This window comes from Neolamprologus multifasciatus, chromosome 18 (genome assembly GCF_963576455.1).
Source record: "Neolamprologus multifasciatus chromosome 18, fNeoMul1.2, whole genome shotgun sequence".
NCBI lineage: Eukaryota > Metazoa > Chordata > Actinopteri > Cichliformes > Cichlidae > Neolamprologus > Neolamprologus multifasciatus.
The window spans coordinates 5,558,526-5,583,832 of record NC_140456.1 but is presented as its reverse complement, the minus strand read 5'-3'; the positions used below and the strand labels follow the sequence as shown (position 1 = coordinate 5,583,832).

Sequence of the window (25,307 nt, the reverse complement as noted above, 5' to 3'; positions counted from 1 at the left end):
TTCCACTAGTGCTGTCAGCGTTAATCTGAAATGACGTTAACGCCACAACACGGCAAATCTCTGTTAACGAGCTACCGCGGATCGCCCCGTGCGTGGGGCTGGACGGCAAACATGTTAACGAGCTAACTGCGCTAACACACTAGTTCCCACCAATTGAGCATTGCGTGGCACATCCAACATACTGGTTTACTTTTGTCCATGACGCGCTTACCTTCAGGGTCATACGTCACATGAAAACCAAAATAGTTCCAAACGCCAGATCTGAATGAGGGTGGGGGAGGTTCAATTTGCCATGTTGCAACGAGCTTAGCTTCTGTCTCGCTAGCTTGCCCTGCGCTCAGTGAATCTGCGTTCGACTACTCCGCCTAGGCTGCACTGTCGAGCGCAGATCCACTGAGCGCTCAACACAGACAGCATCGTCAGAAGGAAAGTTGATAAAATAAATTAAAAATTTTGTATTGTTCAATACATATGCGTACCGAACCGAAAGACCGTATCGAACGTTCGCACCCCTACAACTTTGATTAACTTCCTTCAAAGAAAGAACCAAAAACTGACCTGGTGGAGCAAAAACAATCAAAACTAATAAATGTTTTATAATTAAATTGGGGCATTTTTATTTGTCCCTGCTTTTGTTTTTATTTTTTATGAAACGCTGCAAATGGTTACGACTGATGATGAAAGTTAAACACAGAGAAAATCCACACAAACACTCATTAACAACAGCTGGTGGAAACGCCCAAGGACTCCTCTGGGGATGAAGGCAGGACACACACACACACACACACACACACACACAGATTCAGCAGGTGTTTACATTAACAACATGCTGATTCAGTGCTCACCTCCACACAGGTACAATCACACACACTTTGAGCATGTGTGTCGGTAACCATTAAAACTTTACATGGTTTTAAACTTGAGTTTTGTCAGCTGAGAAAACAAAACTCTGGGCTGTTTTCATCTGTACGGAGCTGAGAAAACCATCTCCTTCGACCTGAAAGTCTCAGTCTCTATGATTCTTTGACTTGCTACATTTTACAGTTATGACATTTTCCCCGGACGGCGGCTCTGTGGGAGTTTTTGGGCCCGTTTGTGCCTCTTGATGTTTAAAAGAGTTCGTTTTCCTTCCCTAATAAACAGATTCGACAGCAAAACCTGTAAGCACAGACACAACACCTTCTTCTTCAGTCTGAGGCGGAGCCGAAGCACACGTGGCGCAACTTGACGAAGGTGCTACATTAACAAAATTCCTCCTCTGGCCGTCATTAAACTGGAGAGAGGAGCGTGTAACCGTGCTTCCTCGTGGTCAATGCCAATTATAAATACATGTATGCTGGATTTCAATCAGTGGATGCAGTTTAAAATGATTTATGGTCGTCCTGCGCGCTTGTGGAAAAACAGAGCTAAACTTACTCTAGTGCCAGCAAAACCATTACACGCACAATAAGGAGGACTGGGTGGAAAGTCCCGTTACAGTTTATGTTCGACCGCATGAAACGAGAAAGGAAATGAATGTGTCTGGAACACGTGCCTTCATCGAGTACAGATGGTGTTCACTCGGGCCGAAGCGTCTAACAAATACAAAGTTAATTAAACCGTCGGTGCTGTTGCTAAGAAGACGACTATTATAAGACAACTTGCTGCTTCAGTCGGAATCGGCGGCAAAAATTACATCAAAGGTTTTAAACAAATCTCAGGTTCATTTGATACATTTTGTGAGTTTCAGCCAGAATTTGTGCCAGGTTGTGTATCATTGCAAAAATAAAAACTGTAACCTGCAAAAAGGAAAATGTTTCTATTAAATTCATTATGGTGGAAAATCTAATATGCCAGATGCTGATGCAGATAAAGATGTCAGAGGCATCCAAGGAATCTGATTTGGTGGTTGTATTGCACTCAAGGCATACACCTGAAACTCGGAGCCAAGAATCTGGGGAATGTCCACAGTGAGTGTGACAAATTTCTAAACTTTTTGCCACAGAGATGACGAGCTGTCCCGGGAATTCAGCGACGGTGCTTTCACCTGTCCTGACCTCCGATTCTATCCTGTACTAACTCAGTACTACTGCAACTCTAGGTGCTCTTAATGGCTCAGTTTCTGCTCTGTGACTGCCACTATCATATAAACAGCTTACTAATGTGGAGTAAGCTTTATTTCAATAGCACCTTTGCAGCTAAACAATTAATATCAGAAGGTGCTGCAAACTGAAAAACAGAGAGGAAAAACGGTTTTTAGGCCTGAGAATAGGGCTGCCACAAACGATTATTTTGATAGTCGACTAATCAGATCATCATCCACTGGATGTAAAAGTACAGCTTATTGCACGAGCAGCATCTGCTCTTATATAACTATCATTAGCTTACAGCTTTAAGTGTTTAAGGTATGTGCTAACTAAAAATAAAGACAAGATGATAGTTTATTAAATTTTAATGAAATTTGCAGATTGTTTTGGTGAAGTTTAATAAACTCCTTGCTATCTAAAATATAACAGGACACCGGAGTATATTCTGGAGCATCTCACACTTCTGATAATCAGCTGTCTGCTTGACGTTTGTTCAGCTGTGTAAAAACAATAACTTTAATCTCAGCCAAACCGATTTACTCAGGGACAAATAAGATACAAAAAAAAAAGCCAAACAATAACATTTGTAAGTTATCTAAATGACTTGTATATCATGTTTAACCTGAGTAGCGAAAGACGGCGGTGGGTTTGAAAACGATTAGCCGGGACTCCAGTGACCTTGCCCCCGGCTAGCTATCGAGCTAGTGGGTAACAGACGTCTCCGAAAACGTCGGAGCGCTTTTGAAAATATGTGGTGTCTTGATAAACTGAGCAGATATTTGAGGTTTACACAGCTACATTCTCACCTGAAAATATGTTAAACGTTTATTTTGTGACCCAGAAAGAATAATAAGAGTAATATTAAAACTAACTAGCTGCCGCCATTGTTGGAAACTGAGCTGGGCTGCGCTATGAATTCTGTGACACAGCTTCTTCTTCTTCGGGGTTTAACGGCAGCTGGCATCCTTGTACATGCAGTGCTGCCATCTTCTGTTTCAGTCCGTTATTACACTCTTAAATCCTACTACTTATTCCTGCGTCTTTTGTGATCTTACAAAGCTTCAAACGAAGCGTCGACTATTAAATCAGTCGTTGATGATTCTGATAGTTGACTAATCGTGGCAGCCCTACATGAGAATCTAAATCTAAATGGTGATCACACCTGTATCTGACTTGTTGACACATCTCTCTGTTCTGGATTAAAATGGTCAAAGGCCCTGAGATCAAATAGTGTTTCAGCTTCATGTGCAGTAAAACACAGAGTGCAAAGCCTTGATGTCATTAAGGAGAGAGGAGCAGCAACAACAGCAGGCCATCGGCAATAGTGCTCACAGAAGTCGCCCCCATAAAAACACTGTTAGTAACAAAGTCTGTGAGAACAGGAGGTTTTTATTTACCTTAAAAACATCCTGAATGTGTCTCAGAGACGTTCTGCAGAAGATTTCTCAACATTTTCAGAAGAAAACTAAACAGCGACATTTGTTTGCCCTTCTCCCGATCTTTGCTGTCCCTGCTTTACGGTTGGTTATCTCGTATTTAATCCCAACTGTCAACAAACCAGTTTATCCCTGCTCTTTATCAGCGTGCAATAAGCTGCACCATCAGCTGAAAGAGACTGAAATCAACAGAACACAAAATGAGTTTGAAGATTGATCAGTCAGATAATAAAAAAAAATATTGATTTTTTTATATTATTTGTTTTATATCATTGTACACCCAGAGTTCTTCCTGCTGTTCAGCTCTTCAAAAAGACTCAACTACAAATAAAACGTTGCACTGTGAGGCCTTTTTGCACACTTCTGTACAGATCAATCGGCTGAAGATTGATATGTGGTTGCAGTGGCTCTGTTCTTGTACCTGAGAGAGTAACAGGGAGATGCAGCACAAAACAAAGCAGCTTCCAGCATAAAGAGATTTGTTTTTAAGTCGGATCCTGCATGAAAACAGAGGTTATGTTGGAGGTGGGTTGTGAAGGGGCTTGCAGATGTACACAAACGTCCTGCAGACTAAAGCATGGCTTATAATTTCCACTAGGATGCACCTGGGTCGTAAACTTTGTATATTATTGTGGACAATTAACATTACAATGCACCAACTACACAGGATTCCCGGGCGATGGACTTCAAGCTGATGTGAAATAACTAACAGGAATGATTACTCAGCCGTCGGGCCTCCAGCTGTCCATGTCTGCAATGGAGTATAATGTAGGCTTGTCATCTTAAACAGCGTTCCCTCTGGCCTTGCAGAAGGGGATCAGGTTAGCCATCAGCTGATGTGTAGCTGCACTGAGATCAGTCAGCATAGTCGGTCCTAAATCTTACAAGATCGTCTCAGAGGCCTGTGTGAACTACATCTATGCTCAGGTCACCAACTTATACTCAAATTTAATTATTTTCTAGAGAAAAAAAGAACGTAGCGTGATAAAGAGTTAAAATCAAGAATAATCTGAATTCCTTTGACTGCAATAATCGCGTAACGATCACTGGATACGCTCACAGCGCTTCTTCAGAGTAAAAACCTGCTCATCTCCTCTATTTGGTTACATCAGCGCCCAGTATTTACATTCTTTGTTTGTCGTGAAGCAGGTGCAAAGCCTATTGTACCAGCGACAGAAACAGGGCCGACAGTCCGTATGACGTTATAGGTGCACCGAAGCAAGCTGGTCAGCAGACACACGGCGAGGAAAGCTGCAGAGCAGACGCACGGCGCTTTACATCGTCACTGCTGAAAACTTTCAGATCACAGCAAAGTTCATTTTAAAGTTTTACGTGGTTAAAAACACAAAACTCAAACTCCTGCCATTCACCGATGAGAAAAACAAACACCCTGAAGTCAGACATTTATTCCAATTAAGATAATTAGATCAAGAAAATCAGCCTCCACACACTAACACACACGCAGACACACACAAACACACACACACACACTCAGAGCTTTCTTCTACTCACCGAGCATTTCAGGCAGCAGGAATAAAAAACTGACACAGCAGCAAACTGAGCTTCATGCTCAGACGAGCCGCCGTCCTCGTCTGTGGACCAGTGTGTGGAAACACTGGTTGCTTATTCCCCACTGGCAGCACACACACACTCTCTCGCACACACACACCCATTCAATTAACATGCACACTCAAAGACAAGCAGCTTATTAGTTTTAAGGAGGAAGCAGGTCGACCTCGTCTGCACAGACAAAGGGTTGAAGGTGTCTGCTGACATTCAGCTACTGACGCTGCCTTTTCTTGTCAGCACACACACACACACACACACACACGCACTCTGCAGCTGTGAACTGACAATGACTTCACCGTGTACCCTCCATTTTTAGTCCTGGAAGGAAGAAAACTGCTTTTCACCTGATTTCACAGTATGAACACACACCCCTACCCTCAGTTGGTACAGTCCAACACTGCCTGCCTAAACATGCTGCCCCATAAACAAATTGGTCTGTTTGTCAGCTGACTTCACAGTGAGGTAAGAGAGGACACAGACACTCCTGCTGCCGGGTTTTTCCTCACATCTCGAGCCTTCGACCACTCGGGATCCGTAGCTTCTCCTGGGGTTACACCGACTGCCAGCACACAGGAGGGGCAACAAAGATTCCCTTTTTACTGTAACGATTGGCTCAAATATCTTTTATTTTAACTGGAACGAGCTGAATTTTACAGGAAAATCTGAAACAATGATTCACATCCTTTATTACGTGAGAGCACAGTTCAGTGTGGTTTGAAAACTGGACGTATTCGACTGTGTCAAAGTGAAAAGCCTGAACTATCAAAAAATGTGATTTTATTTATTTCAGATTTGGGGGTGGGGATTGATTCCTGCAAAGGTGGCATCCTTTATAGCACTGAACTCAAATTCAGTGAGCTTTTTCTTTCAAAAGGTTTTTGTAGAAGGCAGACTGCACAACAAGGTGCTTGATTTTTCACACTTAGGGAAATGGGATTAAAAAAAACACAGATTCAAAGATTCACAAGTGTGGCCCAACACTTATAATAGTCTTAAATGTCCCCCTGAAATCTGTCTTATGTTTTTTAGCGTAAGCCGCCACATAAAGCAGCCAGCACGTTTCAAAACAAAAAGGAGTGCCACCATCAAAACTCAATAAAAAGTAAATCCAGGACATCTGTTTGACAGCTGATTCTCTGAAGTGCAGAGCTACAAAAAAAAAAAATCAGGAATTTTGGCCTCATCTGCTCTCGTATACGAGCGACCACCACCTCTGCTTCAAAGACAAAGATGTTTGTCTCTTCTTTGAGGGCTTCTCTGCTCATTCCTTTCTGCTCGGGGGGGTTCCCCTGGTGTATGCTTGCTGCAAAGAAAATAATACTGGAAAATCCAACATATCTGAATATTCCCACGCTCAAAATAGAGGCTAGGCCGAGGCACTGTCTACATATTTTCTAAAACGGGACATCGTAATGTGCGATTATCCAGATTTTACAAAACGGGACTTTACAGCTGTAGAATCGCTTTCCATTGAAAAAGCAAACTTAATAAAACCGGAATAATGAAGTCATCATCCAGCAAAACAAATCCTCTGGAGTGACTTCATTTCCTGCAGTTAGAGCAAAAACGGTCATCTCTGCTGTCCCGAGGGGTCGACTTCTCACAGCGCCGAGCTCCAGCAAACTGACCTACATGTCCGAGGAAAGTCCCCCCGCCTGCTCAGGCATCTTGTGACCGGAGCGGACCGACTCACTGAGGATGATTTGGGTCACAAGGTCAGCGTTTTTTGTTCTTTTTTCAGTAGATCACCCAGGCTGATCGTCACGTGTCCGTTACACCAGATTAAGACACATAATCTGAAACATGCACCCAGCGGATGCTACAAATCCTCAAATCAATTTAGGAAAAACACATTTTTGTGTTTAGCATGTGTCATTAGATGGTTATACAGATTATTGGATTGGCCCTATAAGGGTTTTTCTTCATTTCTGTCTCTTCTGTGTGATGTCACACAGTATGACCCTATGAGACCGAGGCTCAGGCTTCAGGTTGCTCTCAAACTTTACTAAAGGTTGTTTCTGCTCTTGGCTCTGATGTCAGTGAGATGGGATATCCCTAATATGAGTATCTGCTTTTCTAATCTCGTTTACAAGTGGAAGCAAGTCGGAAGAGAGCTCTCATGAAGGGAGGAAGGAGGCGAGCTGAAATGACAAGGGGCTGCAGCTAGAACTATAACGAAGGAGTCCGTCACATTCACTTTAAGCAGCGAATCAAAGTGAGATTTTAACACCTAGCGAACAGCTGAACAAGCTGGAGGTCATTTCTGCTTTTTACAGCCGCCATTTAAATGCATGCATTGCGATCGGATTGCAGTACACAAATTAGCGAGCTCGGTCACATCCCAGGTTAAGTAAGTCAGTGTCAACCCTGGACAGGTTTAAAGAAAGACTTGCTTCCCTACAGCTGCTAGCAGCAGTTTCGAGTTAGCAGTAAAAGGTGATGTGAGAGTTTTTTTTGTTTTTTTTAAAGGATGCCAGGTTTAAACAGGTTATGAGACTGTGTTTACAGTGAGAGCGCGCAGGTCCTGCAGCCAGAACAAATTTGCATGCTGTCATGATTCCCTAAATAGAAGAGGGAAACACACGGACTGTGCTTATCAAATGTCACGTGGAAGCTGTTTTTACAGTAAGAGAAAATGTTCATAAAGATCTCTGTGTGTGTGTGTGTGTCAGTCACAGACCAGGATCCTATAGCCGGTAAAATTTGCCTACAAAAGAGGTTCCCAAAATAGAACAGGATCACCTTTGATATCTGACACTGCCGGCGTGTCTTTGTGCACATAAACGCACAAGCTTGCACCTGTGCTTCAAGTCGAGCCGGCCGTCAGACGATATTTACCTTCAGGGCTGAGATGGTGACGGTTGGATTTCTGATAAACACATAAATGCTGCACGCACTCAGTCACTCACCGTTATAAACCTCCCTCTCATCTCTGCTGCAGGAACCGCAGATCACACACTTTTATCAGCTTTATCAAACAATGTAACCAACAAAATAGTGGCCCCTTGATTCATCACAGTGATGGTGCTAAGAGGACAAAAGGCCTCGAGTTCACACCGATCATGGAGTCCAATAGAAGCCTCCTCAGATTCACACACTCGGCTGACAATGAGCCGTAGATCCTGAGAACAAAGGAGCAAAACCTGCAGAAGCTCCAAAGATTCCTCACCCCCCACCCAATCCTGTGGCTTGTCGTGTCTTTCACAAAGTTGTGCTGTGGACATTTATGTGCTTTTTGTGCAGAGGAGGTTTTTTGTTTCCTGTTCTCATGCTGTCCTACCATGGAAGCACAGCATGAGCAGAGTTCTCTTTTTTCCTCTTGTACTTTCCCATTGTAGTGTACATTTCAGTGTTTTTCTGTAACGCTACCGATCTCCAACTTGTATCCCCATGTAATGTCTGTGTTGTGTGTTTAAGGTCGGGGGGGGGGGGGGGGGGGGGCATTTCACTGCAGGGCATGTGGCGAATAAAGCTTTGATTGATTGATTGATTGTTTATTGTCACGTGTGCAAAGAAAAAGCATTTCTTTGCTGTCCACACGCAGATGCCGTTTAATATGTACAAATGGATAAAATACAAATAGCATTAATAAGTAAGTGGAGACAAAAAAAGAAGTTGAAGTGTTAAATATATTTATGTGCAAAGGAGCTATGAGCTTAATATGCTGGTTTGATATGTGAGATGAGCTGATGTGCAAAAATTATTATTACTGTTAAAATAGATCAGCTGTTCAAGAGTCTGATAGCAGTGGGGAAGCTCCGAGGTCCAGTCAAAAGTCCCTCCTTCGGTTTTGGCGCTCGGTCTAAGCTTAATTTATCCAATGCTGCTCGTCACTCTGACATGAAAAAATACCTCAAATTTCTACCTGCTCGAGAAAAGAAGCCTCCAAAGATGGAGTGGGAGTCCAGACTTCATGTGTTTTTGCCTGTTTAAAATGTCATCAGTTTCTGAAACATTGCTGATACATTTATTTTATTTTTTGATTTTACGTTTGCTCTGATTTAGTCTGTATTTTTATGCAGCGCTGCATATGAAGCGTATCGACATCAATGCACCAACTCCAACCAGTAACACAAAAATGACTTAATGCATTTTAAATTACTGCACAGTACTACTGCATAGCTGCAGGCAAATTTATAACACTTAATTTGTTTCTGACTATATATCCATAAGGAATCGCTAAACAGGAAGGCAAACGGTACCTGGGTATAAACTGTTTATAAATGCTTTATAACACACTGTAAAACTGTTAAAGTATTATATTTCATAAGCTTGTTTCATCGCGAGGTCAGAAGATTAGCAACAGTCCAAATACTGGTAGGGATTCAGTTTCCTGCATACTGGTAAAAAAGCAGCTCGACAACCTGCGTGTCAAAATAAAAGACGATCTCTCCTCCCTCCCAGCATGAACGTTGCTCCATGCTGCCCTCTCTCTTTGTCTGAGCTAAAAACGATGACAAATAATCTCCAAATCCATCACGAACCATCTGCAGTGAAGAAAGAAACATCTTGAAAGCCCTTCAGGTAAAAGAAGGATTAAAGATATAACCTGATCTGAGCTGGCATGTGAAAAAGTCTGTGGCCCATCGCTGGAAAGATCTGATAGAGATCACTTCAGCGCAGACCTCTGCCTGTCGATAACCTACAAAGTGCTGCGTTATCAGGGGAGCCGGTGCGTTTCACACGCCTTCAAACAAAAGCTGCTTCAGGGAAAATGAAAATGGAGGTTTAATACCTTGTAAGACTATTGGTTTTAACAGTGACGTGAGGAGTGTGTGTGTGTGTGTTGAAGTCTTATCAAACCCTACTAAAAGCTACTTAGAGGGAACCCACAGGACTGACCGCACAGCCTCAAAATAGACGCACACTTCCCAATTTGCAGGATGTGTTAATGGAGGCCACACACCCTCGTATGGGTGCTTCTTTTTAGGAATATAATGCTGCCTCGTTTTCTGCAAACAGCACAAAAGGTTGGGTTCAATTTGCTTTATGAGGCTAACGCCCTGCCAAAAAATCCAGCTGTTCACAGAAGATTGTTTTTGTTTTTCTGCTGATGCTTCTGGAAACTCTAACATCTTTCCCTTTAACTCCCTGCTGCAAAAACGTCACTTTTCTGACAGCAAGTAGAACACGAGGATATTCAGTTAAAAGTGTAATTACGGTACATGCTGCAAGCTTGCATAGTGGTCAGTTTATGAAAGGACAACGGCATGATGTGTATCAGCAGATATGTCGATTTATCGGGTTCTAAAAATAATCCATCCAACGTAAAAGCTGCAGCTGCAGCATTCAGGAAAATATCGAACACACTGTTTAACAGCAGAAAGATGAAGCGATGATACTGCAAGTGGTTTCAGATGTTTGAATGTTGAACAAAACAATAGAAACCAAGACTTCTGGAGCTCGAGGCATCGATTTTTGGGCTTTTTTCCTTCCGTATATCGATATTGAGTTAGTGGTGCAGTAATTAATTCCTGCATTCAACAATATTCTCTAAAAATCCACCATCTTCTCAGACACTTAACAGCAGGTTGTTTCTTTAAAGACAACAAAAACCTGTGTGCCCATCAGCAGCAGCTGAAATCTGATCAAAAGCTGCTGCCCAGGACGGGAAGAAACAGAGCGTACAGCACCCTGAACTACGCGACCTTCCGGTACTTTCAGAAACACGATGAGTGGTGAGCAATCGATACACAAAAAGGGAAGATTTTCAAGTATGAACCCGGCTGATCACAGCGACTGGAGTGGAGTGATGTCTGCGGGGGTGACGTCACTGTTGGCAGGGTGTTTTTACTCTCGAACGCCTCAGAGTTTGGCCATGAAATAAAAGGAGGAAATGATTTGGACAAGGAAGAGTGGAAACTATCGACTGAGTAAAAAAAAAAACATTTCTTCAAGCAAACACTCTCGATTGCTTTGGCAGACGTATTAAATTGGATGGACGGACAGCTGCTGTACTTGGATGCTCCAAAAAGAGTAGATCTATAAGGTATGAGCGTTTGAAACACCACAGATAGTGAACTCTTAAAAAAAAAGAAGAAAAAAGTCACCTCTTGCTAACAGCGACTAATAAAGTTATTGATATCCAATTAAAACCTGTTCCCGTGTTCCTGCTCTACATCACGTCAACCGCACTCCTGCACATAAACCCAAAGAAGAGGCTTCCTCTTTAATTCAATTACATCCGCCAGCTGCAATTTGGAGAAAAGGAGGAGGAGGGAAGGAGATGGAGGAAGTGGTGACCCAGACTTTGGCTCTTGGTGTAGCTGACTGCGATCTCAGGGGGGTGCAGAGTGGCTGAGCAGCTGTGTTAGCCAGGAAATGTACAACAGCACAGAGAGGTGCAGTGCAGCAGATACAGCCGGCCAAAGCTCGACTGTTGTCCCAGTGGTTACACAGCCTCACGCCTCCTGAGCGTGAGGCTGTGTAACATTTTGGTTTGTAGTGCTTCTACTTGTGTGCTTTCCATGTCTAACATTAGCAACCATCCCAAATACCTGCGAGTGATTTCAGAATAATTAAGCAGCACATCATCAATGTCACGTGGATGTCAGTAAACTGACTGAGGACAGTTTATTATTAAGGTTTTTACCTCTGAAGTTCTGCAGCATGATTAAACAAACGCAGCTGGTCACCAATAACAATGGAAACGTGTATGGTTAAAAAGAAGGGATTCACCAGCAGGCAGCATAACAACAGCAGTGACTCCAGACATGCTCGCAGAAGTGTGGAACAACCAAAGGGGAGGGGGACACTGAGCACAGGGACCATCGTAAGTGTTGAAACTAAAACGTTATATTGATCCATGAATTTAAAAGGTTACAGCAACCCTCTGTGTACAGCCTTTGATATCAGATGATTCTTTCTTATTGAACTTGACATGTGTGCACAGATGGATAAAGGGGTGTGTCACAGGAATGTGGAAAACGCATTAAAACCAGCTGACAGACAGCAGGCTAGCTAGTGCTGCTGTTAGCTGAAAACTTGCCGACGTGTCCACTTTTATCCGAACATCTTCAACTTTTAAAATAAGAAGGTAACAAAAGCCTCATTAATAGATCTTCAAATGTGTACCACAAGCCAAAGGGCGACTTTACTCACTCAGTCATCCGCTACATGTAAAGAACATCATACAAGAGCTAGAGAACAACTTCAGGTCACCGATGATACAAACTCAGACAGGTGACACTCATACAAAAACACGTACCTGTGACCAGTGTTGGTCAAGTTACTTGAAAAAAGTAATCAGTAATTAATTACTGATTACTTCCCCAAAAAAGTAATCCTGTTATTTTACTGATTACTTATTTTCAAAAGTAATTAATTACTTAGTTACTTTTTAAAAACATGATTTACAACCTGAATAGGTGATAAAGTGATAGATCTTTCAGCCCAATTCTACTTTTTCTACATAATCATCATACAAAATGTAATCAAATGGAAAAGTCTCTTTTTAAAACTTGTTTTATTAGTTTTAATCTTTTAACTTTATGCATCAAGCAAAAATGTAATTATCTGCAACATTCTCTGACTGGAAGAAATTTGTTTATATATATTTAAACCTATTTTCTGCACATTGCAGCACATAAAATATTTTTTTGTGTGTGTTTACACTCAGTCTTTCAAATAGATGCAAGTAAAACACAGCAGAAAATAAATAAAGTCAAAGACTAGCGGTCCTGTTGCTCTATTTTCACCTGTAAAGCAGGAGTGGGGTAGGCGGAGGTTTACCCTGGTGCAGGTGTGCAGCGGTCAGTGGAAGAATCCGCGAGTTTCTCTGTGAGTTTCCCATTACGTCGTAGCTACTCGGTGCTTGCTCGGAAGTTTAGGGGTTTTTTCGCTGTAAAAAGAAGTTTTCTTCCCACGCACAACGGACACTAATGTTTTTGTCACTTTTTATGGAATCAAACTCAAAGTAAGGTCAGTACTTCCACGCTTTAAACGCTGCACGCTCATACTCTCTCTGCACTCGATATATGATCCATTGTTGATCTGCACACAGCTGTTGTCACGAACGTCGCACTCGCTTACGTCACTGTCATGAGACATTCTCGCAAAAAACTTTATTACTTTTTTAGTAACGCAGTAACGCAGCGTTCCTACGGGAAAGTAACGGTAATCTAATTACCGTTTTTGCAATAGTAATCCCTTACTTTACTCGTTACTTGAAAAAAGTAATCGGATTACAGTAACGCGTTACAAGTAACACGTTACTGCCCATCTCTGCCTGTAAATATACATATATACAGCAACTGAACATGTGCAACAAGGACACATAATCAGTGACAAGCAGGTAAATTGTTTTTGTTTATAAAGCAGCAGCAGTCTCACGGCCAATCAGTGTAGCATACTGCTTCTGCAACACTGCTTTTAGTTTATAGTAGCATATAATATTATGAAGCATATGAGTATATGAATGAAGTGCATTATAGCTCTGGATAGACATGGCTGAACTTTTCAAAGCAAAAGGTGCCGATCAGGCGCTAAAAGTTCAGAAAACCTGAGGTTAATAGTTCAAATGTCCACACGTGGTTAGAAATTTTGGGTGTGGAAAGAGACTATTGAGACTCTTAGCAGCTACCATCCCGTCGTGGAGTCTTTCGATAATAAACACGTCCCAGTTGGCTCCAGTCGAGAAGCTCGCTGGCCTCCGGCAGACGACTGGCTGTGTAAATGTGTGAGTTCTGGAGCAGGGCGTTGCTGGAAAAGAACATGTGTGCTCAGTTAGCTTTCAACGGGTAAATAAATCTCCAGGTTAAACCGATCATAAGCCCTTTAGAGCAGGGGTCGTGCTAACGGTTAGAAAAATAAGCTTGTGTGAGGATTGTTAGTTTTCCTCTCAGCTTTGGATTAAAATCGCTGTTTGGGTTTTTTTAAACCTCGCTGTCCACAATCACAGCTGCCCACAATCCCTCTGCTCTGGCTGGACGGGAGTCATCTTAATCCCTGAAGATTACACATATGCTCACATATAGACACATACAACTGTATAATCCACCGGATCTGTGAAAACACCACTTTAGCTTTTCACAGCCAGACACCAGATACGGCGAGCTCCTCCTGAACGCTCATGGGAACTAACGCATCTCCGGCCAGAAATCGCAGAATCTGTGCTACAGTGTTTACTGCCAAATGGCATTCTGGGTAATAACGTGAGCCACTAGGCTGCAGTCTCTAGTCAGCATAAAGCATCACAGGAGGACTTTGGTCTAACTGCTTAAGTTCTTAAAACTGCATGTACTTTATATTTATTCACAGCTGTTATCACTTTATTTTTAACAGAGAAAGAAAAAGGTTCAAACTTAACCTCATGTTACGGCCGAGTTCTTCCCTTTCTTTTGAATATTTTGGGGCTTTCTTAAATAAATTATTTCTAACTGTCCTGTCTTACAAAGATCAGTCTTGGCAGTAATTTGATTTGTGTTTCTCCTGAAATCCAAAAATGTTTTTAGATGTGTTTCCTGTTGTTTCTACAGCAGACGTCTCCAACCGCCGGGGCCACAGAGCGGTACCGGGCCGTGAGAGTTGAGGCTCGGGTGTGAAATTTATGGTTTTTACTTAGTTTTTATCATTAACATAAAACACAAACATAAAACTGTTCAAAAACAGTTATAAAAATATGATCTTCTCAAACTATAAAGAAAAGGAAAATATTTAAATTAAGTGAATGTCTCTATTTAAAAAACAAACAAACAAACAAAAAAAACTCATGATGTGATATTATAGTATATCAGAAATCTGTTCACTATTTTTATTACAAATTATATCAGTAAGGAAGCTGACTAAATATTAACTGATCATTTATGGCAAAGGGGTGGGATTAAATAAGTGTTTACTTCTTCCCTTTCAACATGTAAATTAATCAGAACGTTTTTTTTGTATGTAATTTGTATAGAATTTTTTTTCTTTCTTATTTTCTTTTCTAAATGTATATTGTTCACATGTTGAAATAAATTACCAATCAATCAATCAAACTCGGTTTCCCCGGGTCTTTTCCCGTGTTGTACTTGTGTGTCTTATTTTGAAAGAAATATGTGCACGTTACCATGGCGACCAGAGAGCATTAAGGGGCAGAGAGGAGGATGTTACTCTCAATGTTGTTGGCGCATTTCAGGAGCACGCTGCTAATAAAGTTACACAATTACACAGTGAATTTGCGTTTAATATTATATTTACGAAATATCGCAGTTTTTGTTTTGGTCGTATCGTTTTATTTTGTTGTATTTATCCGCAACACCGTAAAGGCCGGTCCATGAAAATATTGTCCGACATTAAACTGGTTACATAGACATTTACTGTGTCCGTCTCTGTTTTAGATGGAGTTTGTTTAATGTGATAAATATCAGATACCAACTTTGCTGCTGGTGTTTCTAACCAGACCATTTAAGTGAGTAACTATGGCTAATAACTAATAATTAACTACAACATTAAGACCACTAACACTTGACGTCAATACCACTCATCATCTCTTCTTCACTGCTCTGCTGGGAAAACCTTGCACCCACACCACAAAAACTGGAAGCGCTGGAACGAGCCCAGTCCATGCTTATTCCTCACCCTGTAATCCACAATCCCCAAACGATTCACTGCCAGCATCCTCGTGCCAGGCACAGCAGGACACCCCGTAAAGTCTGGAATCCACGAACCGACTGGTCCAAGCTGTGCTGGCAGCAGCAGAGGCATCTTCAACACACCAGCCACATGCAGATTTCAGAAGCAGCTCATTTTAAAGATAAATAAAAGTCAGAGGTGTGCACACATCTGGCCCAGCAACTGACCAAATCAGTGTTATTCTGAAGCTGTTTAACTGATCTGAGATAGGAGGTGCAAGATCATTCCCATTTTCAGCCGAAATGACATGAAAACTCTGATACACAGAAATGCAACAAGTGGTTTGCCCGTGTTACAGGGATCCCTGCAAACCCGAGCTAGCCAGAATTGCATTTGAATTTTATTCCAGCTGACAGATGGAACCGGGGAAGCTCAACCAGAGCACCCTTCAGCCCTCCGGGACCTAACGACTGGCGATGTCTGTCTCTCTAGAATATTACAGTTGTTTCTGGCCTGGCACGGTGGGAGCAGCCGAGGCATTTCCATGTGCTGCTGTTGATAGTCAGCTGCAGTGCTGCTCAGGCACTCGCGTTCCCCCCCCTCCCGTGCTCCACCCAGAAGCTCCGAGCGGCCCGACAGAGAGGAAATACCAGCGTGTGCTGCTAAAACAATGTGGTTTTAATCTGAGAGGAGTGCGGCCTTTTAAAACTACCACTCAGTTTCTCACTCAAGAAGACGCCGTTCCTCCTCTGCAGCAGAACAGAGGCCTCTTTTTGTTTAGGAATCTTTTTTTCCCCTCTGCCTTCTCGTATCCCTTCATCCCACTTTGGTTGTTCGGATTGCTGTCACACGACCGCTGCTAATAGACTCCCACACTGCTCAATGTGTTGGAGAACGCTGGAGCACAGAAACTCATCTAACGTTGATGAAGCGCCATTCACACTCCGGGCGTAAGCCCAAATCAAACATGGCTGCAACCAGAAATATTAGACAACCAGAGAGGAAGAAATGGCAGCTGCCACAGAGCAAAGCGGGCAGATGAGTTTGGAGTCGGTTTGCGTTGGATGGGTGGACGAGACGTCTCATCGACTTTCCCGAAACTCCTTCAAAAAGGAGGAAAAAAGTTTTCTTCTCTCTGTGCAACGAGATAATGAGTCTGGCAGCAGAGTGAGCCGTCATTTTACAGCTGAAGTGGAATTCATGTGGACGAAGAAGAAGAAATGTCATCTTCTATAAGCAGAAATGACACTGAAAGCAACACATTTTCCCTTCGACGAGTCAACCTTCAGTTTATCCCAGATTCCTACAGTTCAGAGCAGATTTGAAGCTGTGCGGCTGCACAAGCGGGAAATCCAAGGGTGTGACTGCCAGAGGAGTCTGATGCGACCACAGGAACTGGGTGTGAAAGCTCAGATTCAGTCGCAATGGTATTTGAAAAATGGCCTGCAGGGTGAGCTGATGGTGAAGACGAGGAACGAGAAAATAATAAGATTGTGCAGAGGAAGGATCACTTCAAAAACACCTCAAAACCTTTCACTCTTCTTCTTTTTCAAAGACGTGAAGAAAAAAGAGGATATTTTTGGTCTGAGTGCAGAAACTGGATATTAGCACAAGTACTAAGAAAAAGACGCCATCCTCACTGACAATTAGGCTACGTTCACACTGCAGGTCTTGATGCTCAATTCTGATTTTTTGATCAAATCCGATTTTTTTGTCTGCTCGTTCACACTACAAATAAAATGCGACAGCAAACGCGCTCTAGTGTGAACGCTCAAAGCGGCCGCATGCGCAAAAGAAGACGTCACACACAACGCGCTCTGTTTAGACCCAGAGCAACAGTATTGTTTGACTGATGGACCTTAATATAAAGACTTCAGACTTCACGTTTCCCAATTTTTGCTTTAAGTTATTTTGTTATTTACATAATAATGTAAATAACCTAAAAATGATCCTTATTGCTGTTTTAGAGGAGCGCTGCTTCAAAGGATAGTTGCAGATTTCTGTCAGAATCTGCAGATTATACAGTACAAATAAAATGTTCACGTTTCTCCAACGTTGTCTTCCCAACAGTTTCACCGGATGGTCAGGAAGCGTTCACGATGTCTTATCGGGCGCTGATAATTGGCGTCTGTCTTGTGTCAGTGACGTAAAAGACGGATTTAATGCGACTTGACCGTTCAAACAGCAGTCGCTTTCTAAAACATCGGATATGTATCGGATTCAGTACCACATACGAAAGTGACCCAGATCGGATTTGAAAATATCGGATTTGTGCCGTTCACACTGTCACACCATGATCGGATATGGGTCGCATAGGGTAAAAAAAAATTGGATTTGATGCGCTTTCGCCTGCAGTGTGAATGTAGCCTTAAAGTCATTTTGCATGTTAAGAGGCAACAACAGAAAACTTTAAGTTAAATAATGATTTATTTTAAATATTAGACAAAAAAAGGAGCATTTTTCCCTTTAAACTCATCCATGAAGAGAGCGATGCCAAAGTCACACTGAAGAAATCTGCACTTTCATTCAGGAATAAAACTCTGGACTATTTAGGATTTAATGATGAAGTCAGGATTATTAAAGTTACAGTCTGGACCAGAATCTCAAACTCAATTTACACCATGAGCTGAAAAAACTGAAAGTTTTTGGTTAATTTACAGAAAATTCTCCACCATTTAACTTTTCTATTAACCAATTACTTTGGTGTAGCATTAATGGTCATGTGGGAGGTCTTTATCAGCTTTAAAATACATTAAAACACACTTTTCAGTCCAAAATCTTTGTCTTTCTTCACGTTTTAAAAAGCAGTCCTATAGGGCTGGATTAAAGTCTTCGCCAGGCCGATTATGGTCCCCTGGCCTTATGTTTGACATCCCCGTGCTAGACCGTGCCGAATTAAAAACCACGCCTAAACATTAGCCGCTAAACTGCGATAAATTCAGGTAACATTTAGCACTTCAAATGTAAACACCAGACTCGAGACTATTGGGCTGGTAGTGAAGAAATAAACATCATGTGATGGGAATAATTAGTGCACCGTGCCTCAGCGTGTTCGCTCCATGTGTAGTTCAGGCCGTAAAAGCAGGAAACATCATCTGCAACAAATTAAGACAAAAACATCAAACAGACCAACATAGTTTGAATAGTTTACGGTGTTGCTGCACTTTGTTTCCCTCTCATTTGGATTAAGTAACAACAGCAACTGCAGCTGGACGTCGCCCTGCAGCCGTGAATGCCTCAGACTGGGCTCTGGCAACTGGGATCCCAGAAACCTTAGCTATGCCTTAGTTATACCAGCAGGGGTACACACACACACACACACACACACAGCTGGCGCTCAACCACCTCTGGTGACCCCAATCGTTCCAACTATACAGATTGAGTTTCCACAGCATCTGTGCCAGCCACATGTGTGTATCTAACATGGCTAATGTAGCTAATCCCCATGACACACACACACACACTCAGGCAGGCAGACCATGGGTGGTTGTATCTGCAGTGGTGGGCAGATATCAACAACCCAAATCCCCGTTTGACCTGCTAACACAGCAGCTGGTCATTCATTGTTCAAATATACACAAATTATGACTATTTTATACCAGATAGTGTCTTTAGTGCAATAAGAGCAACATAATAGAGCAATATATTAGCATTACAATCCTTGATGAAATATAAATATAGTATATAACTATTAACACTGTTTCTCCTGCATGAACTACATCAGACTAATACAGATACAAGTTCACAGAAATTACATGAAAAGAAATTCACGGTTCATAAAGATCCTTCAGAAGTTTTATTCTACTGTTGTGATTCCCACATGGACTCATTTTAACAACCTTTTCGAGCTGGAAACACGATGGTGTACTTCTACATGGGAAAACTACAAAGCAAAGTAACTAATAGGGATGGGTACCGGTATCTGTCATAAACGGTAGTAACCAGACCGAAAAGCAGCGCACATTTCGGTGCTTTTTTTCCCCTAAGCTGTGATACACTTTAGATTCTAGCCAATCATTTTACGTTTCCGAGGATAGTAGGCGGGTCCAGGTACGTACGTTCTTTTAGAGCAGAGCTACAGATTAAAAATGCCCAAGGCGAAGCGGTCAAAGTCTGGCTGTACTTCACAGCAAAAGATGCAAACTCAGCAGCTGCAACAAGTGCTTTAAGCTGATACTGTGATACTGTCAAAGGAGGTAACACCTCAAATTTGATGAAACACCTGGCGACGCATAGCGTGTTTTTTTAAAAGCCAAGAAATGCGTCGTATTTGATAGCTTGCTGCGAGACCTCACACCGAGCACATCTACTGCGGGTGTGGTGCCTGTTATCGACCCGGAGTTAGCAACATCCCCCAAAAACCCGAAGAGGAGAGTCCTGGCCCCTAGCCCTGCCAGTGTAGCAGAAATGATGAGGATGATGATGCAGCAGCAGCCGTTCTTCTCTGCGTGAGTAGCTTAATGTTGTTCGTGTGTAATTTACGTTGAGTAGGCTAACCACGTTATTACATTAATGCATGTAAGGTGAACTAGCAAACACCATCATAGCTACATGCAGCTGTCTTCTTGTTTGATGTCAGATACTCCCTTCAGCCTGGCCAAAAAGGCTAAAATGACCAAAGAAAAAGTGGAAAACAGCTAAACATGAGAGGTTTTTGGACAAAGTTTGTGTTTTTTCCATTGTTTAAGCACTGCTTCCAGCCAAGAGTGATACCATATATGCCCCATAGCTGCAGAAAAGGCTAACATTGTTATCTTTTTACAAAAAAACAGCTGAACATGAGACGTTTTTGGACCAATTTTGTGTTCTCCATTCTTTAAGCACCGGTTTGAGCACCGTTTAAGCACCGGCACCGTTTCAAAAGTACCGGTTTGGCACCGGTATCGGATAAAACCTAAACGATACCCATCCCTAGTAACTAATTTTAAACTTAGAGTGTCAGCAAACCCACTGCTGATAACTCCACTGCTGCTGGAGTCCATCAAACATATAGTTCAATAGTTAGGAAAACAAAACAAAGAAAAGCACAAGAAAAACATCGTTATGGGTCAGCTGGTTATGTTAAACATCACTGAATCAGAACAGTTGGTATATCCCAAATAGTCTCTTCTCCAGAACTAACAGACCATAATAAACTGTTTTCGTCTTTGTTCTTAGTCATCTGTGACCTTAAACTAAACACCTTCGAGCCTCACAGCCAGCACCGTACCGCCGTCTCAGGGCAGATTTAGGAATCTGTGCCCTTCTTTTCTGCTCTTTAATTGGGTAAAACAGTCAACAGGCTTATTTCAAACATGGCTGTTTGAAACCTTCTTAACACAAATCCACATGAAAATGTTAAGGTCACACCTCTTCTATAAACTCAGCCTGTAACAGAAGATCAATGGAGCTGTTAACAGCCAGTATTTATTCAAAACAGGTGGTCAGCTGTTAGTGCTGTTGCCAGCGTGCCTCCTGCCAACCCGTCCAGTAAGTGCCCGCTCTGTTTTATGCAGCGCAGGCTGAAACCTCAGAGTCTCCTGATCTGACACACAGGCTCAAAATCTCCTAGAACAAATCCTGTGTCTTTACTCTAATGTGTCCAAACTGATGTTATCATAAGTAAGTGATGGTAAAATGACACACAGCACCTCTGGACGCCCGTCCTCAGTCTTGCCTTTAAAATGAGCTCAGACGAACTCTGCAACTCAACACAATTTACCTCTTTCTAAACATTCTGCTTTCCCAGCAGCAGACCATTAGAAAGAGACATCCTGTGTACTCCTCGCTACTCATTTACATTTAGATGAGCCCATTAAGATCCATAAACCACCACCCACCTCCTCACATGGTGTCCGCCACCTTCTCATTCACCTCGGTTAAAAGACAAAAAAAAGAAAGACGGGTGGAAAAAAAAGGTGAAAATAATAAAAATCCAGCAAAATGATTTGGCGTGGGGAAGGATGGTGTTTTAGGAGAGCTGACAGAGGGGGAGAGCACTGGGAAGAAATCCCTCCTCGTCCCTCCGTCGTTCCCATAACGTCTCCTCCAGCTGCTCTTCAAAAAGTGACAGGTGGAATTCAGCCTCCGCACACATCCAGCTTCAGGTATCTGTTTATGTGATTATGGTTGAAGAAGACTAACAAGACGCTAATAAAGAGAGACGTCAGAATAGACAAATCAAAACCATTCTTTTTGTAAGGAGGCGTTTTTCTGCTTTGGCAGAGCAAAGTAAACACGTGCAGATTCTAACTAGAGCTCGTTGGATTAAAGGGACAGTCTTAATGTGGCTTAATTTATCTGCATTCCTACAATAATCTGTTATTGTACTCTACATCAACACATGCCAGCATCAGTTATCAGACCAGCAACCTTTCAGAGACACCGATCATCACTTTCCATAAGAGACTCATCACCGAGGACCTCAAACCAGTTTTTAATTCCCTGATTTCATTACCGTCACTTCCTACATGTCAGCTGACCCTTTCCAAGCCTTTGGTACTTTTTTCTTTCTAATAAGTAACTGAAGCCAAGACAAATCCTTTCTGAATTTCAGCAGAAATCATAACATCGGTTTCCTCACAGACAGGAAATAAGTGTTGGACTGTGTAAAGCTCGGGGCACAGCCCAGACAGGAGGAAGGGCCCAAGAGCCTGAGGCAGAAATGAAAGGAAAGTGAGAGGTTTGGGACATACACTGTTAATCCTTGTATGAAGTCCAGAGTGGACGAGTGCATCAGGCTGACTCATCGGAGGAAGGTTTGTTTCAACGGTTATACAGAGAAAAATGTAATCCCTGTCTGAAACAGTTAACATCTTCTATTCCAGGGGTTAGAAACGTAAAGGAGCTCCATCTGTGAGCTGGGGGTTTACACACAGTTTGGTTCTCACGTACGCAGTGATGATCAACAATGTTACTGGTGTGGTTTCACTGGGACATTTCAGTTTGATTAGGATGGAAGTAGTTCCCCTTTTCTTAAATCTGACCTTTGAAGACAGAAACTTGCTAAAGTACATTTTATAGCAATGTCATGAGAAAGGAAATGAGGAATTCTGAGGAAGTTCCCTGAGCCACTAAAACAAAACAAAAAAATCCCTTTTTAAATGCTGCTATGGTCTTATTTTGATCTGATCTTTACGCTCACTGACACATTGTAACACTTCTTCCACTACTTGTTAACGCAAATATCTAATTAGCCAATCACATGGTAGCAACCTAAAGCATTCAGGGATGGAGGCGTGGTCAAGACAACCTATTGTTGGTGTGAGATTGTGCAGTACTGCTGATCTACCGCACAACCATCTCTCTGGTTTACAGCAGGGATGGGGGAACTCGAGGGCCGGCGTCCTGCAGGTTTTAGATCTCACCCTGGGTCAACACACCTGAATCAAAGGATTAGTTCATTACCAGTCCTCTGGAGAACTTCAAGACATGTTGAGGAGGTAATTTATCCATTTAAATCAGCTGTGTTGGATCAAGGACACATCTAAAACCTGCAGGAGACCGGTCCTCGAGGCCTGGAGTTCCTGACCCCTGTGTCTGTGAAGGTTCTCAGTCATCCAGGTCATCGTAGTCAAAGGAGCTTGCAAAGAAAAGCGTCTGGACTTCTTTAAGTTGCTTGAAGACGTTTCACCTCTCATCCGAGAAGCTTCTTCAGTTCTAAGGTCAAATCTATAATCCAGTTTTGAGTTCCTCCCCAGACGCCTTAACGCCCACTCACACCCTGGGCCATCTGACCTCAGGAATTCGCATGATAAGGTGGGGCCAGGTTTCACAATGAACTCACCCGAAACTCTGGCTGATTGGGACCCACACCCAGTTTCACACCTTGGCTCAGGCGATTAGAGGATCATCAGGGGGTCCTTTTGTCCCTCTGTGGGGGGAAACTCTCCACCATTTGACCTTAGAACTGAAGAAGCTTCTCGGATGAAGGTGAAACGTCTTCAAGTAACTTAAAGAAGTCCAGACGCTTTTCTTTGCAAGCTCCTTTGACTTCCCGACCCCTGGTTTACAGAGAAAGGTCCAAAAGGGTTACAGAGAGCATGACTAAGACCACAACACAGAATTTGGTGTAAACAATATGAAAGGACACCTTAATCCTGCAGGTCTGGTTTCACCTGAAACCTCTGCTGATAATGACCCACACAGGGTGATGAGGCACATGATCAATAGTGGGTCAACAATCCTCTCGAGAAAAACTCCCACTAAGTTTTAAATACTTGAGACTCTCCACCACTTGTTCTTAGAACTGAAGAAGCTTAAGTGAAATAAAAGAATCCTGCTAAAATTGTCCCCAACCACTAAACATTAACGCTGCTGCAGCATGATGCAGGCATTTCCCATCTGTAGCAGGTGGAGGTAGAGCTGGTTTAAACTCCTTTTTTAATATAGTTTATTATGGGTAATTAGTTCCCACAGGGGTCGGGTCCATCCAAAAGCAAACAATTCTATTAAAACACCAAACAATTCTCTTTGGGCCTGTAATACTCACTCAAATTAAACAATTTAAACGACGTTTCGAGTGAAAACAACTTTAATGCAACTTCTGAAAACACAGACGGGATGCTAACTTTTAAGGCGTCACAAATCGCTGCTGAATGAAGCTGAAGAGTAACGAGAACAGTAAAATTATGCTTCCTAATTTGCCAAACTTTGCAACACATGCTCCCAAAAAGTGCCTCTAAATGTTACTCATCACTCTGAGATCCACTGACAGTGAATACGAGTATATTGTCAAGGTTGAATGTGCTGCCACATGATGTCATACCATATGTGACAGTAACCAATCATCAGGTCTTCCTGTGAGCAAATCAGAATAATCAGTCACACCCACTAAACCAATAAAGCCTCTCCTGTGAACACGACACAATAAGCCAGAGTTAACAATTACCACAAGCTTCACCACCCAAAGCTTTTTCTGCTGTCCTCTCACTGCCATATTTGTAGAGCAGGAGGAGGATGAGGGGAGTGAGGAAAAAGAGGAGGAAGAGAGGGGAGGAAGAGTGGCTCAGATTTCATTACATTCTCTACATGAGTAAAATGCCTGGGAGGCTCCTGCCTGCTTCCCTCCTGCTCCCTGCTGAATGTGTGTTTGCACATGCACGCACTCCTCCGTCGTTTTCACCCTCTCTCTCACTTTCTCATGCAGAAAAAAAAAAACTACCCGTCAGGATTTCGGGTTTCTAAAATGGATTTATCCCGCAGGGTCGCTCGGGGCCGCTCCCACGAGCCACAGCTTCACAGAGAGACGAGGAGACGCAAAAAGGAGTAAAAAGAAAAGAAGAAGAAAGGCTCTCCAACACGTGTGTCATACAGCTACAGTCATTTATACCCAGCCCTGTTTTCAGGTCATGTAACATTCATGGCAATGAACGCTAATGAATTGAATTCACTTGAGAGGGGAGGCGAGCGAATGATGCGGCTAAAGATAACGAAACAGACGGGCAGAGGGAAACGCACACCGTAACGCAACCTGGCTCGCAGCGGCCGGTCCATTTCATGCACGGGGGAAAAATCGGACTGATCGATCGAGCTGAGGCGAGAAGGAGAAGACGACAGCGCAGCGGTCGTGATTTGTGACGTGTTCACCGCAGCGACATGTTCCAGACTCGTCAACCAAAACCCGACACATACTGATGAGCCGCATCCAAGAGGAGCGGGCACTCTGCTGCAAATACACCCAGCTGCACAACAAGAGGCAGCCGTC

The 25,307-nt window shown here is 42.6% G+C and overlaps 1 protein-coding gene across 10 annotated transcripts in view; it reads right to left on the bottom strand.

Moving 5' to 3' along the window:
* LOC146497181 (disco-interacting protein 2 homolog C) overlaps positions 1-25,307 on the bottom strand; it is a 261,549-nt gene that overhangs the window by 145,439 nt on the left and 90,803 nt on the right. The window contains exon 1 of one of the 10 annotated variants that reach the window (XM_085140587.1): positions 5,015-8,466. The exons of the other annotated variants lie outside the window; for them this stretch is intronic. Coding sequence (XP_084996713.1) covers positions 5,015-5,021 — 7 coding nt within the window. The 5' untranslated portion in view covers positions 5,022-8,466. Of the gene's footprint in view, positions 1-5,014; positions 8,467-25,307 lie in introns of those variants that run through there. 10 annotated transcript variants of the gene reach the window in all.